At 46.3% G+C, this 15,032-nt stretch overlaps 2 protein-coding genes across 3 annotated transcripts in view; one reads left to right on the forward strand and one right to left on the reverse strand.

Annotated features, from left to right (window-relative positions):
• Nucleotides 1–1,283, forward strand: part of STX3 (syntaxin 3) — a 70,077-nt gene extending 68,794 nt beyond the window's left edge. The window contains exons 10-11 of one of the 2 annotated variants that reach the window (XM_060176251.1): nt 192–275; nt 778–1,283. In XM_060176251.1, coding sequence (XP_060032234.1) covers nt 192–269 — 78 coding nt within the window. In that variant the 3' untranslated portion in view covers nt 270–275; nt 778–1,283. Of the gene's footprint in view, nt 1–191 lie in introns of both variants that reach the window. The other variant, XM_060176250.1, reaches the window with a different exon arrangement.
• A 1,677-nt stretch (nt 1,284–2,960) lies between these two features.
• MRPL16 (mitochondrial ribosomal protein L16) lies at nt 2,961–8,780 on the reverse strand. Its single transcript, XM_007519507.3, has 4 exons — nt 8,641–8,780; nt 7,521–7,586; nt 5,013–5,161; nt 2,961–3,670 (listed from the first exon to the last, which is right to left on the reverse strand). Exons 1-4 carry the CDS (start codon nt 8,693–8,695, stop codon nt 3,185–3,187), a joined length of 756 nt encoding a protein of 251 aa, XP_007519569.1. The 5' UTR covers nt 8,696–8,780; the 3' UTR covers nt 2,961–3,184.
• Between the last annotated feature and the right edge of the window lie 6,252 nt (nt 8,781–15,032).

Genomic DNA, 15,032 nt, shown 5'->3' on the forward strand with positions numbered 1-15,032 from the left:
ACCTCCCGGACCACTCAAGAGCCGGTTTCTGTCACTTCCTGGGCTCTGCAAGCCAGATCCATCTGCCCTTTTCCTTTCTCCTGCACTTGCTGGTCTATGTCCAGACCTGTTTGTCTCTCCCTCCCTCTGGAACCTTGTGGGCACCGTGATGATGCTTCTCACACGCTTTTCTCTCCTGGTCTGGAGAGCAGAAGAAGATGGTGATCATGATATGCTGTGTCATCCTGGCCGTCATCTTAGCGTCCACCATTGGAGGCATATTCGCCTGAAACCAGGTGAGCCATCTGTGGCCAGGCCAGAGAGCCTGCTCTCACCTCCTTCAGACTCTCTTGTGTCCCAAGGGTACTGTTACTGGGTGTCCCGACTTGAGTTGGATTAAGTGCTGGATGTGCCAGAGAGGAAAACGAGGGAAGAGTGAGCTGCTAGAAGGTAGAGGGGCGCCAGGTGGCAATCTGCCCAGTTCCCAGGTCTGATAAACAGGATGCTTTGCGCTCAAAGATACGGATTTTCCTGCAGTGGAATTTGGGTTTTGGCCTCTGGGGCTGGCAGGAGAGAGTGAGTGAGTTCTTGGTATCAGGAGTATCCAGGACTCTTGGGAAGAGTCCCATACAGTGAACTCAAATGAAATTTCATTGTCACCCTTAACAAGGTTAGAAGAAATTAACACGAGTAGTTCTCACCCCAGCAGAAGAGGGACTTGGTGAACCTGATCTGGAATGTTCTGTGATATCTTTCTTTCCATTTTTTTTTTTTTGTTTTGTTTGTTTTCTCCTTTAGTCCTCACAGATGGATCAATCAACTGGCATTTCTATTCCTGCCACCACCTCTTTGGGGTGTCATCACCTCTCCACAGCCGAGTCTGCAATGACAAGTCCTCTTTCCATTTGTGAGACCTCTTAGCGGCACAGGCACTGACCCATGACTTATTAGAAGCGATGCAAAGGGGAGTGTTGGGGGCCAGTGGTAGGCTCCGATGAAAGGCTAGGCAGGCAGTTTACAGGGAGGGATGACCGTGTAGAGAGGGACTGCCTTTAAGTTGATCAAGATCAGGGTGCTTTTTACTCCCGCCCTGCTAGGTCTCACCTTTGATCAACGAACCCTCCTTCTGCCTCCTTCCCCAGTCTGGTGGTCTAGTCTTTAAAGTGAAGGCTATCTTGACAGTAGCCAACAAGCACTTCCTGCTTACTGCTGTGCCTGCCCCCAGTACTTGAGCAGTGTCTGCACTTATAAGTGCTCAAATATTTGTTGACTTAAAGCACCTATAACTAAACTCTGGACTCTTGCTTGTGGATGAGTCCTTGGTTGTGATCAAGGCCCTTCAAGCCATTGAGAAAAGTGTTCATCATTCCCAAGGCTGTGTAAAAATGTCCAGGGATGGGTTGGCCCACTTAAGCAGACTTATACCAGCTGCCTGTTAGCACATGAAGGTAGGTGACCCCAGGACTGTGGGCCCCCAATAAAATAAACATGTCCCCAAACAAGACAGGTTGATGCTGTGACCGAGCTTTTAGCAGTCATCAGTACCGTGTTTTACAGACCTTTCGGATGACAGGAGGATGTCACATCAGTGAGGTTGAACGAGGACCACTACTCATTTCACTTCTTGAGTGGTGACATTAGCTGGAGCTTACGGCCAGCACCACGTGTACAGGAAACAGCTGGGAACACTGTCCCAATGCTGTCCCCAACTCAAAGCTCAGGAGTGATGTGGTCTTACAAGTTTCACTAACAGTACATTAAAAATCATGGCATGACAGTTTTTGAGGACCAATTTTGATAAATTTGTACTTTTCGATACAAAGTTTTCCAAAGATCCTTTAAACAAGATATTTTAGTCACTGTGCTGGTTTCCAGCCAACTTTTTAAAATTTTCTTGCCACCAGGTGGCTGTGGCCATTTATTCTTACTTATTTAATCTGATAGGACAGAGAAAAATTGAGAGGGAGGAGATAAAACACTTGCAGCACTGCTTCACCACTCATGAAACTTTCTCCTTGCAGGTGTGGACCGGGGACTTGAACCTGGGTCCTTGTGCATGGTAATAATACATATGCACTTGACTAGATATGCCGCCACCCTCTCTGTTTTTCATTTGATAGGACAGAGAGAAATGGTGTGGGACGGGGGAGAAGAGACACCTGCAGACCTGCTCCACCACTCAGGAAGCTTCTTCCCTGTGGGTGGGGACCAGGGTGTGTGTGCCACTGCCTCCCCCACTTTCAAAAAAAAAAACAAAAAAACACGGTGTTTTATCAAGCTGTTTCTTTTAGGTTGGATAAGGGAGCTAGAGAACTACTGCTGGCTAGCTCTGAAAAGCAGACTCTTGTAAAAGGCACTCAGAGCTGGAACCACAGGGAACTCATTCCACACATCCATCCAGCAGAAACCCGGAGTCCTGTGTACACAAGGCAGGGACACAGAGAGAAAGCCAAACACTCTTCCTCAAAACAGAATTTCAGACCCGAGAGATATTAGTTCCTACTGCTGAAAGTCAAGGGTCTCTCCCATGCCCTCTTGTTCAGCAGCTCCCAAGACTGAGAGGACATGGGTAGTAGGGCATAAATAAATGTCTGCTGACTCAGTCTGCCTGTGTGCTGGCTCGTTCTCTCCCCCCCCCCTTATTTTGCAAACAGAAAAAGTGGGGATTTCTATTTTTCACTAGTAAAATGTCACAAGTACAACTTGCATCAGAGATGGGAGGTGAGTATTTGTCAGCCCTGGAGACATTCATCCTACGGCAGGCAGGAAGAGTTCCTGATTCTCTCCCAAAGCCTCCAATCAACCAGGCCTGTTCCTTCACTTAAGGAATTAAGAGTGACCAGTGAGAATTTACATCCTGAGGTGATACTCAAACTTTAATAGAAATCAACAGATGGTGTTGAATAGTTCAAAACAACCCACCCACCCATCTACTCCTGGTTATGACATCATCAATAGACAGACATATATATATATTTAAAGGTCTTTATTGGATAGAAACAGTAAGAAATCGAGAGGAAGGGAAAGGTACCTGCAACCCTCTTTTACCACTTGCCAAGCTTTTCCCCTGCAGGTGGGGACCAGGGGCTTGAACCTGGGTCCTTGAGCATTGCAACACGTGCGCTCGGCCAGGTGCGCCACCACCCGGCCCCAGCCAGACTTGAAGCGTGTAGAGTCCGCCTCTCCCAGGGCCCTCGGAGCACCACTACACACGCTTAGGCAAGAAGAACTTGCCCCAGTACCGCCCCTTGTGGGTCAGGTCGTAGGGGCTCAGGTACTTCCGGATGCCTAGCATGTTGGCAGTGGCGATGCGCTCGAAGGTCCAGGGGTTCTGGTTGTTCCGCTCTCGCTCCTCTTGGTCTTTCCGCATCTTCTCTAGAGTTTCCCGGCTCACCACCTTCGCTGGGAAGGGCAGCTTGTGGGCCACCTGTTCGAGGAACCACCGCACCTCTTTGAATTCGCAGCGCCCGCCCAGCTCCACGATGAGGCGGCCGGTCTTGACGGGTGTCACGTAGTGGTCAATGGCACCTTTGCCTCCCCCCATGCGCTGCCCCACCCCCTTGCGGGTTACGGCCTTGAAAGGGGCTGGGACTCTCCACAGGGCGAACATGTTCTTGGGGTCCATGGAGCGGTTGATTGTCAGGCGCATCATTTCAAAGTGGCCCCAGCGGAGGTAGCCACCACCCAGGGCCTAAGGGTGGACGGAGAAATGAGAAACACGTGGGGGGATTCGATCGTCTTCCAAGCTCTGGTCTTCTCTCTCTCATAATCACAACAGTTTCAATGAGATGCATGAGAACAAAAATAAGTTCTAGTTTTAAGGAGCATGGAGGAAGAGATAAGAGTACAGCAGTGAATGAGAACCAGGATGGGCCCATTCCAGAAAGAGCCAGGGATGGTCTCTTTGAAGAGGTGACATTTCAAGTCGAGGCCCATACGGTAAAAAAAAAAAAAAAGTGGGTTAAGCGCACGTGGTGTGAAGCGCAAAGACCAGTGTAAGGATCCAGGTTCGAACCCCTGGCTCCCCACCTGCAGGGGAGTTGCTTCACAAGTGGTGAAGCAGGTCTGCAGGTGTCTATCTTTCTCTCCCCTTCTCTGTCTCCCCTCCTCTCTTGATTTCTCTCTGTCCTATCCAACAATGACAGCAACAATAATAACCATAATGATAAAAACAACAAGGGCAACAAAGGGGGGGGGGAAATGGCCTCCAGGAGCAGTGGATGCATAGTGCAGGCACCGAGCCCCAGCAATAACCCTGGAGGCAAAAAAAAAAAAAAAAGGGTCAAAGAGCCAACTAAGTTCCAACCACCCGAGTGAAGGGAAAACGGATGAGTGTTCCAGGCAGAGGACGGACCTCTGTGAGGGGCTTGGTGCTGGAGTAGAAGCCAGACTGACTGGCTAGAGTAGAGTAAGGCATGGGGAGTGAGCCAAGCTTCTAAAAGTTTGGCAGGGGTGCTGGGAGAGGATTTAAGAGTATCACTTCATATCACACCAAGGTAAAGGACTCGGGAGTGAGGGGTTGGGGGGGGGGGGTGTCTTCAGGTCCTGGTGTATGATGGAGGAGGACCTAGGCTGGGGGTCAGAGTTTGGCAGAAAACTGTATACATGTATCAACAACTGTAGTTACTAGACATCACTAATCCTACTTACACGGAAAACAAGACACTGACTGCCCAGAGGGAAGTGTATTCTGATCATACTTGTCTGTATAGCTGCTGACATGAAGTCATCACGGAAGTTACTCTGGTAAAGAGCAGTCTGTCTTCACACCCTACATTAACGACAGTTTGGTCCGCCAGACATTTGAGAAGACGGCACGGGGGTGTGACTGTGGGATCCATCAGGCAGCTTCACTCTGCTGCTGTGACATTATTTCCACTTGGCATTTCAAAAGCCACTTTTTGCTTACTGGGTATTGTACATTAGTTTAAAAAGAGCTTCCGGAGAGGGAAAGACAGGGATTGACTAACTCGGGGTTAAGGTTGGTCAGTCTGTGACTTTCATGCTCTAGCTGTCTGAGATGCTCAACTTACCATGATGGCAAAGCTGCCTTCTGTGAACTCGGTGTCTTCAGTGGAAGGTCCCCGTATGTCGTTCAGGTTTTTAGGTTCTTTTCTTACTTTGGGCACCAGTGGCATTCTCTCGACGAATCTCAGCTTGGTCCTTTCAGGAATGGTAACATCTGAAAGGGGCGTGACCAACGTTAAGTAAAAAACACAAGTCTCAAAGGATTGGTTTTCTTTCTAGAAAGAACTGCAGCTGTCCAGGGAGGGAACAATCAAGTTTATATTGTCACTGAACAAGCTCCAGGAGAGTTATGGGTTTCTTGTGGATGCTTTTCTTCACACTGGACTCTTGTAACCATGGCAATCGGCTAATGCAAAAGCTTCTGAGCTTTTGGACAGAGTCAAGGCTTAACCTTCGAACTAAAACGCATTTATCAAATGCAGATGATGTCTAATGCTATACAAGGGACTATCTGGGAAAGCAGAGACATGAATGTAACAGAGTAACACTAGTCAACATTTGGAGTATTTACCAAGTGTTGAAAATGATTTTAAGGGGAGTCAGGCGGTAGCGCAGTGGGCTAAGTGCAGGTGGCACAAAGTGCAAGGACCCAGTTCCCCACCTGCAGGAGTCTCTCTCTCCCCCTCCTCTCTCCATTTCTCTCTGTCCTATCCAACAACAATGATGTCAATAGCAACAATAAAAAAGGCAACAAAAGGGAATAAATGATTTTAAGGTTTTACATAAAATACCTCATCCTCATTTCAGCTCTAAAACAACTCTATGACTTTGCTATATTTGTAAGGGCTTCCTTTTAAAAACAAAACAAACAAACAAACAAAAAAAACACTGGCCTTTTAAAATTTAACACACACCCACACCCTAAGGCCCAGGTAAAAAATGTATATCTCAGTGGACTGGGAAGTGGGACAGTGGATACAAAGCTGGCTTTTTAACTAGAGGCCCAGAGTTCTATTCCCAGCATTGCATGTGTCAGAGTGATGCTTTGGTTCTCTCTCCTTACCCCCAGAAATAAACAAGTCTTTAAAAAATGCACAGCTCAGTGATAATCTCACAATGTGAGCGCATAAACACATGCATGCAACTACCAGTGGAGAACCGTGGGCAGACAGTCTAAATCCCCATCTCCCTCAAGAGGAACTTGAGACCTGCAGACATTTTATAATTTGGTCCAGGCCAAACTACTACACTGCCTCTTCCACTGCGAATGAAGGCAGCGGGAAGAATATTCTGCTGCGTACAAGAACCAATTTACTAGCTCCACTGACTTTTGGTCGGGGATCTTATAGCCTAGAACTCCTTTGTGTGCGTGCACCTGATTTATTTTCACGAGAAACTAGAGCGCTGTTCAGCTCAGGCATGCATGTCTGCTGCACTGCTATGCAATTCTCCAGCCCCTGAAGACTCTTGAGCAACACTGCTTAGCGCTGGCTGGGGATTAAACCTGGGACCCCAGAGCCTCAGGCATGAAAGTCCTTTGCTTAACCATCATGCTATTATCCCCCCACACCCCCACCCCAGCAGCACTCTTACCTGTGCAGGGGTTTCCGCATGCTGAGGCTGTACAAACCTTACAAAGCTGGCTGGGTGTGGGTGGGCTGTTGGCAAATGCAGGCCACACACTCTCCACCTTACTACACAAGATACTTTGACAATCGGGGAGAAAATGAACTCGGGAGTCATTTAAGACGGTGTGTATAATAAAAGAAGTAGGCGTTATGAGGGAGTCAAGTACGGAACAAGAGATTTACAGGAAACATCAGATTATTACTGGGCTGTCAAGTCACAGAAACTGCTCCCTCACATACAACTTCAGAGAAACTCAGCAGTGCTCTCTCTCCCCTGAAGCCAGTATACACTTCCAGAGCATGATATACTTTAATGATTATGAAGAGAATTTAATGCCCCTTGAGGTCCAGATCCCCTTTTCTTTGATTCTAAATATATATTTTTAAACATGGTGAATTAGTTTGATAGGACTGTGGGATTTCCATAATTATCTCAGCGTGGGCATAATGGTTATGCAAAAGATTTTCATGCCGGAGTCTCCGAGCACCTCAAGTTCAACCCCCCTCCCCCACTGACTCCCATAAGTTGAGAGTTAAGCAGTGCTCTGGTTTAAAAACAAAATATCTCTATTTCACAAATTAATACATTCTAAATTAAATTGTTAGGTGACAGCCTATCTGTAACCTTTGAAGAGAATATCGAAAGTCCAAATTTGATGCCAATTGGTTTTTGGCTGAAGGTGGGACATGGTTTCACAGGGGAACTACCCCATCACACATTTCCTTATCAAAAGCAGGGCCCTCTGTGGGGATCTCTGTACGCTCATTTCTACTGTTTGGAATACTGCATGTCCTATAGTAAGTACACCCTTGATTCTTATTTCCCCGAATGCGTGAATGGGGGGATAGGCGGCACCAGAACACTCCTATACTGTCTCCTTTTCTTGGCTGGGTTGCATTAGACAAAGACTTCATGGGCCTGAAAGTGGCAGATTCAGCTCTTACCATCGAAGGTTGGCACCGGGAGCAGCGTCTTCAGGCCTGCGCTGGCAGGAGGGGCCGCCCAAGAATCTACAAAAAGACAGAAGTTAAAAGGACGAAGGCTCAGTTGATTAAACCCTCTCTGGGCTGGCTTGATTAAGCGAGCACATGACAGTGCGCCAAGGGCCCAGGTTCAAGCCCCGGGTCCCCATGTGTGTGGAAGCTTCAGGAGTGGTGAAGCTGGGCTGCAGGGGTCTCTATGTCTCTCTCTCCCTCTCCCCTCTGAATTTATCTCTATCCAATACTAGGTAAATAAATAAAAATATTAAAAGGGTCGAGAGACGGCATAGGCAATAGCTCAGTGAGGTTCTCATGTGCCCATCCTGGTAAAGACTCACATCATATTGAACTATTTAGGTGGTAACAATCAACAGGGATACATTCTTGCTGCATTACTGAGGTTGTAAGGAAGGAGGACCCTTAAAGACGAAAGGGATCCCCCCCATTATATGAAACTGTCTTTATAGAAACAAACAAACAAAAACCAACCAAACCAGAAATATTTAGGCCGCAGAGCCTCAAACAAACGTCATACGTTAAGAATCAAAATTGTTTCTTGGATTTTTGTGGCTGGATTGGGGGGGTAAGGCGGGCAGGTAACAAATCTGGTTAAGGGGTTTGGAGATTTAAAACGCACGGTGTGTGGGTGTGAGAAACACTTCTGATATTTCCTAGTTTTGTGAAATAATGTTAAATCCCTAACAGGAATAATAATAATAATAATAATAATAATAATAATAATAATAATAGTAATAATAACAACAACAACCAATGGAGGCGAAAAGCTCCGGGCTGGCACAAGCGGAGGCAAAGCTCCTGTGCTGCAGGGGTCTCAGGGCTGGGACGCGGGTTCGAGGTCCTCCTCCCAGCCCCCCAACTCCGAGACCACGGGGTGGGGGGACACTTTTGGGTGAGACCCCCAAACATGTCGGCGCCCCTTCCGCGCGACTCCTCCATGCGTGGCGCGCAGCCCCACGGCAAATGTCCCCACGACCATTTGCAAGACCCGCTTTGGGGCGTTTCGGAGACAGAGGCGTGGGGGACGGGGGGAAGCTTTTCCCGAGGGACCGAAGGGGCCTCTGACCTGGAAGGGACGCCCGCAGAAGCGGCGCTCCAGCGCGAGCCAGCAGCCGCCACATCGTCACCAGCGGCCACCGAAGGTCAACTCGACCCGGGGAAGGAACGAGCCGCCGGCGCCGCCACCACCGGAGAGGTCACGCCGGGATCTCTTCCGGATTGAGGGCGGTCGGGTCGGAAGTTATGGTCTAGTCGGTCCGCTCCGTTAAGAGTTCCCGACGGAAACAGAAGAAGGTGAGAACTTGCGTTCCTGTTCTGCTGCCTGAAACAGCTCCATTCCCCCCCACCCCAATTTCCTGGAGTTTTCCCATGCAATCAATCTCTCTCTCTCTCTCCCTCTCCCTCTCCCTCTCCCTCTCCCTCTCCCTCTCCCTCTCCCTCTCCCTCTCCCTCTCCCTCTCCCTCTCCCTCTCCCTCTCCCTCTCCCTCTCCCTCTCCCTCTCTCCTTCCCTCCCTCCATCCATCCATCTATCTATAGGAAACATTGACAAAACTATAGGATAAGAGGGGTGCAACTCCACACAGTTCCCACCACCAGAGCTCCGTATCCCATCCCCTCCCCTGACAGCTTTCCTATTTTTTACCCCTCTGGGAGTATGGACCCATTGTGGGATGCAGAAGGTGGAAGGTCTGGCTTCTGTAATTGCTTCCCCGCTGAACATGGGCGTTGACAGGGCACCCGGTGGGCAATTTCCTTCCTCCTCGTACCATCATGAGAAAGCTGGGGTTCACTTAAAATACATGCCATTAAGCTTCTTCTCTAAGAGAACCTTGAAATACATTATTAACGTATTTATTCATGAATAATATGAATGAATAATGATTCATTGTTGTCCTAATATTTACTAGGAGCTTGCAGTGGATCAGGCACCGAATACTTAAGCACTGCAGATAGTCCTTGAAACCGCAAGAGCTAAATCACCACACCAAGAGGAATATTCCCTCCTGGGGCCAAGGAATTCTGTTTTCTTAGTATCACATAGCAGGAGAGCAATAGATTCAGAACCTGAACCTGGTCCTTGTGATGCTTGAGACTCAAATGAATGCTGCCCATTCAGAACGGGCTATCAACTCGAAATTTACAGTTATCTTGGGAATATGTTGTGTAACTGTTACTATTTTGAGCTTGAAGTATTTTCATATATATAGACTGCAAGAGGAAGTTACAAGTTTCCTGGGCATCAGTGAGATATAAATAGCACCTTTTTGGAGACCTTTTTTAAAAAATATAAATATCTGGTCCCCAAGTACTGTCAGATTTTGAAGGTGGTTGTCAGGAGTTTCTATTGTAATCCACCTCATGAGTGTTTTTAGGGCTGAGTACAGTTAAGGAACAAAAAAATAAGCAGCAACTACAAAAACGAAAATAGCTTCAAGACAGTTTTTCCTCCCTGGATTATCTAGGTTTATATACAAGAGATTTTATATACTTTTGCCCATCTGTATAAAAACTTAAGGGGCTGGGTGGTGGCACACATGGTTGAGCACACATACTGCAATGTGTAAGGATCCGGGTTCCAGCGGTCTCCACCTGCGGGGTGGGGTGGGGCTTTGCGAGTGGTGAGCAGTGATGCAGGTGTCTCTCTGTCTGTCTACCTCTCTATCTCTCTTATCCCTTTCAATTTCAGAGTGTCACTATCCAATAATTAAAAAAATAAAGATAAGTGGTCCGGGAGGTGGCTCAGTGGATAAAGCATTGGACTCTCAAGTATGAGAACCAGAGTGATGTCTGGTTCTTTCATTCCTCCTGTCTTTCTCATAAATAAATAAATAAATATGTATTAAAAATAAAAAAGAATAAAAATAAAAAAAGGGAGTCTGGTGGCAGCGCAGCGGGTTAAATGCACATGACGCGAAGCGCAAGGACCCGCATAAGGATCCTAGTTCCAGCCCCCGGCTCCCCACCTGCAGGGGTGTCGCTTCACAGTCAGTGAAGCAGGTCTGTGGGTGTCTCTCTTTCTCTTCCCCCTCTGTCCATTTCTCTCTGTCCTAGCCAACAACGATGACATCATCAACAACAATAAAACAACAAGGGCAACAAAAGGGAAAATAAAAAATTAAGAAATAGTAAAAACAAATAATTAAAAAAATAAAACTTAACACCTAGTCCCAAGACTGATTTTTGTAACAAATGGCACATGCATGTGTGTATTATTATTATCGTTTTAACATGTATTTTATTTTAATAAGCAGGTTGGGGGTTTATCAGTGTCCTCCTCTTCTTTATTCTTGCTGGACTGGCTTCTCGGGCGGGAGAGAGAGATGACCAGGGACTCATGGCTGAGATGGGAAGCAGTTATCTCTTTATTGACGAGTGGGGATGCGGTTCAACAGTCTAATCTCTTCTAATCACAACACAATTCTGTCCTGCATCTCTCCTGAGGCAGAAGAGTCAGGAACAAGGAAGTACATAGGTTAGGGGCAGGGAGAAGGGAAAAGTGCGAACCAGCGAGGATTAAACCAATGTCCCGGAGGCAGAGAAGTGCTTAGTTAATAGTGGTTATGTAAATAGAATACATCGTAAGTAATATAAGCGAACCTAATGTGATGATCAAAACAGAAGGTCTTATAAGCAGGATTTAGAAGCATACCAACATATTCTTTTCTTTTATTATTATTTTGCCAACAGAGTTGTCAACAGGACTTGTTGCCTACACAACTCCACTATTCTAGGGGCCATTAAGAGAGAGAGAGAGAGACACCTGTAGTCCTGCTCCACTACTCATGAAGCTTCCTCCCTGCAAGTGGGGAGCAGAGGCTTGAACCCTGGTCCTTGCACATGGTGTTATGTGTGCTCAACTGGGTGTGCCACTGTCTGGGTCTCCTGCCCCCACCCTAGGGGCCAGTATTTATACAGCTTGAGAACATACAGAGAGGGAAGGAGAGACACTTGCATCACTGCTCCATCCACTTCTCTTGTAGTTTCTCCCTACAGGTAGACAGGTGACACTTGATCCAGGTTCATCCATGGTAATATGTACCCCCTACTGGATGTGCCACCATCTGGCCATGCTTCAAATCCTAGTATCGTAATGCTCAAACTCACTTTGAAATTCCTCAATCCAGGTAGCTCACAGAACGTTCTCAAAGGCATATTAAGTTTGTCATCAGGTCAGCTTCTATCTTGTGTAAAGCATCTCTGAAATTTGTAGTGCAACTATAGATTTTTTTTTACCACCACCGTGATCATAAAAGCGATAGTTTAGGAAGTGGCGTTGTGGTCAAGTAGTGGATTTGAAGGTATGGGGTCCACAGTCAATCTCTGGCACTATGCCAGGGTGATATTCTTGCCTCTATCTTGGGAAGAAAATAACGCAAATATTTAAAAATTATACTCTAGAACAATATTAATAATTTTTTTCCTCCAGAGCTCACCTCTGGCTTATAGTGGTGTGTGGGCTTGAACCTGGAACCTCAGAGCCTCTGACATTAGAGTCTGTGTAACCATTATGCTATCTCCATACCCCCATCAAAACAATATTAAAATATTAGAGGGATTTACTCCTTATGAAGAAATTTTTATTATATGGACTCTTTTATTACAGTCCTATTTTGTAGATTATAGTAATAGAAAAGAGGCTCAGAAAAGTCTTCATCCATTCAACAAACACCTACTTGGCACCTCCCTGGCTGTCATGAGAAAAACAAATGCATTCACACTTATTCCGAGAGCTTTCAGAATAGAATAGGTTCAACCTCGGTTTGAGGGATTCCTAAATTTATTACGCAGAACTGACTGCTTTTCTGGAGAAACTTTAAACTGGACCAGTTATGGCCAGCAGAGGTCAAGAAAGTCACAGGAACTGCAGCTATGGGCCTGCTCTGGCACTGGGCTAAGCACTCCCCCGTATCCCCGCTGGAATGGTTTAGGGGACAGTTATTGAGGGTGGGGAAGACAGCATAATGTTTATGCAAACAGACTCTCATGCCAGAGACTCTGAGGCCCCAGGTTTAATCCCCAGGCATAAGCAGTGCACTGGAGAGAAAAAAAAATTAAGACAGTACAGTTGACACACAGGCAGTGAATGTACTCTTGAGAGCATGTAGACTACATTCGATAACTAGTCATGGAGGGAGCCTATGTCATCCTTAATTCCCCCACTCCCTACTAGACAGGTAGCTAAGCTTAAATAGAAAAGAGATTGTCCAAGAAAAGAAAGGAGTCGACTAACCAAACTGTAGGAAGGAGAGAGGCCCCAGATCACAGGAGACCTTGAGAAAAGTACACCCCTCCCTCCCCAGTGGTGTTTCTTATCTTGACAGGTCATGAAGCTTCTAAGTCTCAAGTTTAAATCCTTCCCCAGACACACCTATGCAAAGGAAAAAAAGATGAGACAGGAATCCTAACAGTAACTAAGACAAAAGGACCCTGAGCAATGGGTACAAGTCCAACCCATCTCCTTTAACCTTGCAGCCTCTGCTTCTGTGAAAATGCTTTCTGCTCTCAAACCTGCTCACAGCCTCCCCCCCCCCCATATAAGCTGTACCATCCCTTGGTTTTGGGCCCCAAATTTGTTAATAGCACAAGCTCTTCGTGTGGCCTGTTAATGTGAATAAAGTTCCTCCTTGTTGACTCCAGTGGCTGGTTCCGATTCTTCAACCTGCAACAAAACCAAGGTGGTCGAGAAACACATGAAAAAATGCTCCAAGTCTCTGACTGTCAAAGAAATGCAAATGAAGACAACAATAAGATACTACTTTACTCCTGTGAGAATGTCACACATAAGAAAAGGTAACAGCAGCAAATGCTGGAGAGGTTGTGGGGTCAAAGGAACCCTCCTACACTACTGGTGGGAATGTCAATTGGTCCAGCCTCTGTGGAGAACAGTCTGGAGAACTCTCAGAAGGCTAGAAATGGACCTACCCTATGATCCTGCAATTCCTCTCCTGGGGATAGATCCTAAGGAACCCAACACACCCATCCAAAAAGATCTGTGTACACATATGTTCTTGGCAGCATAATTTGTAATAGCCAAAACCTGGAAGCAACCCAGGTGTCCAACAACAGATGAGTGGCTGAGCAAGTTGTGGTTTACTACTCATGTATTAAGAATGGAATACTACTCATGTATTAAGAATGGTGATTTCACCGTTTTCAGCCCATCTTGGATGGACCTTGAAAAATTCATGTTAAGTGAAATAAGTCAGAAACAGAAGGATGAGTATAGGATGATCTCACTCACAGGCAGAAGTTGAAAAACAAGATCAGAAAAGAAAACACAAGTAGAACCTGAACTGGAATTGGTGTATTGCACCAAAGTAAAAGACTCTGGGGTGGGTGGGTGGGGAGAATACAGGTCCAAGAAGGATGACAGAGGACCTAGTGGGGGTTGTATTGTTGTGTTGAAAACTGGGAAATGTTATGCATGTACAAACGATTGTATTTACTGTTGCATGGAAAACATTATTTCCCCAATAAAGAAATTAAAAAAAAAAAACAAACAACCAAGGTGGTCATGTGTGCAAGTAACCTGTGGTTTTCTCTCTCTACTAGATATGATGGGGGGGGGGGGTTTGAGGGCCTGTTTGGTTTATACTCTTTTTTTTTTTCCTTCTGGGTGCCAGAGAGCAGGTTCTTGCTCTGAGATGCCGGGAGGAGGCGATCTGAAGAGGGCAGGTCAGCCTTGTTTGTTTATGGGGTTTGGCTTCTTCTCTAATAGCTTCCACCGAAATCTTTTATTCTGGTACATATATGTCTTCTTCTGATTCTTTCCTTTGCCTTTCAAAATTGGGATCTGGGGAAATCAAAAGTGAGTATGTTTAATTCTTTTCTTTATTTTGGATAGAGACACAGAGAGAAATTGAGGGGGAAGAGAGAGAAGGAAAAGTAGAGAGATACTTGCAACACTATTTCACCACTTATGAAGCTCCCTCACTGCAGGTGGGGACCATGGGCTTGAACCTGGGTCCTTTGGCACTGAAGTGTGTGCACACAACCAGGTGAGCCACCCGCACCCCAATTCTTTCTTTTGAGCACACATATTACCATGGGTGCAGCCTGTGTGGGGAAAAATTCATGAGCAATAATGCAGGGCTGCAGGTCTCTCTCTGTCTCCCTCCTCCTTCCCTATGGATTTCTCTCTGTCAAATAAATAAAATAACTTTAAAAAAGAAAAGGAGGGGGCCAGGTGGTGGCACACCTGATTGAGCACACATGTTACAGTGTGCAAGGACCTGGGTTCAAGTCTCTGGCCCCCACCTGCAGGGGGAAAAGTTTTGTGAGTGGTGAAGCAGGGCTGCAGGCATCTCTCTGTCTCTCTCCTTCTCTATCACCCCTTCCCTCTCGATGTTTGGCTATCTCTGTCCAATAAATAAATACAGATAACAATTTTTTTAAAAAAGGAGCAGGTGGTATATTAAGTGAAGATAAGAACTTTGGAAACATTCCATTTCTTCTGT

Source organism: Erinaceus europaeus, chromosome 17, assembly GCF_950295315.1.
Source record: "Erinaceus europaeus chromosome 17, mEriEur2.1, whole genome shotgun sequence".
NCBI classification, from domain to species: domain Eukaryota; kingdom Metazoa; phylum Chordata; class Mammalia; order Eulipotyphla; family Erinaceidae; genus Erinaceus; species Erinaceus europaeus.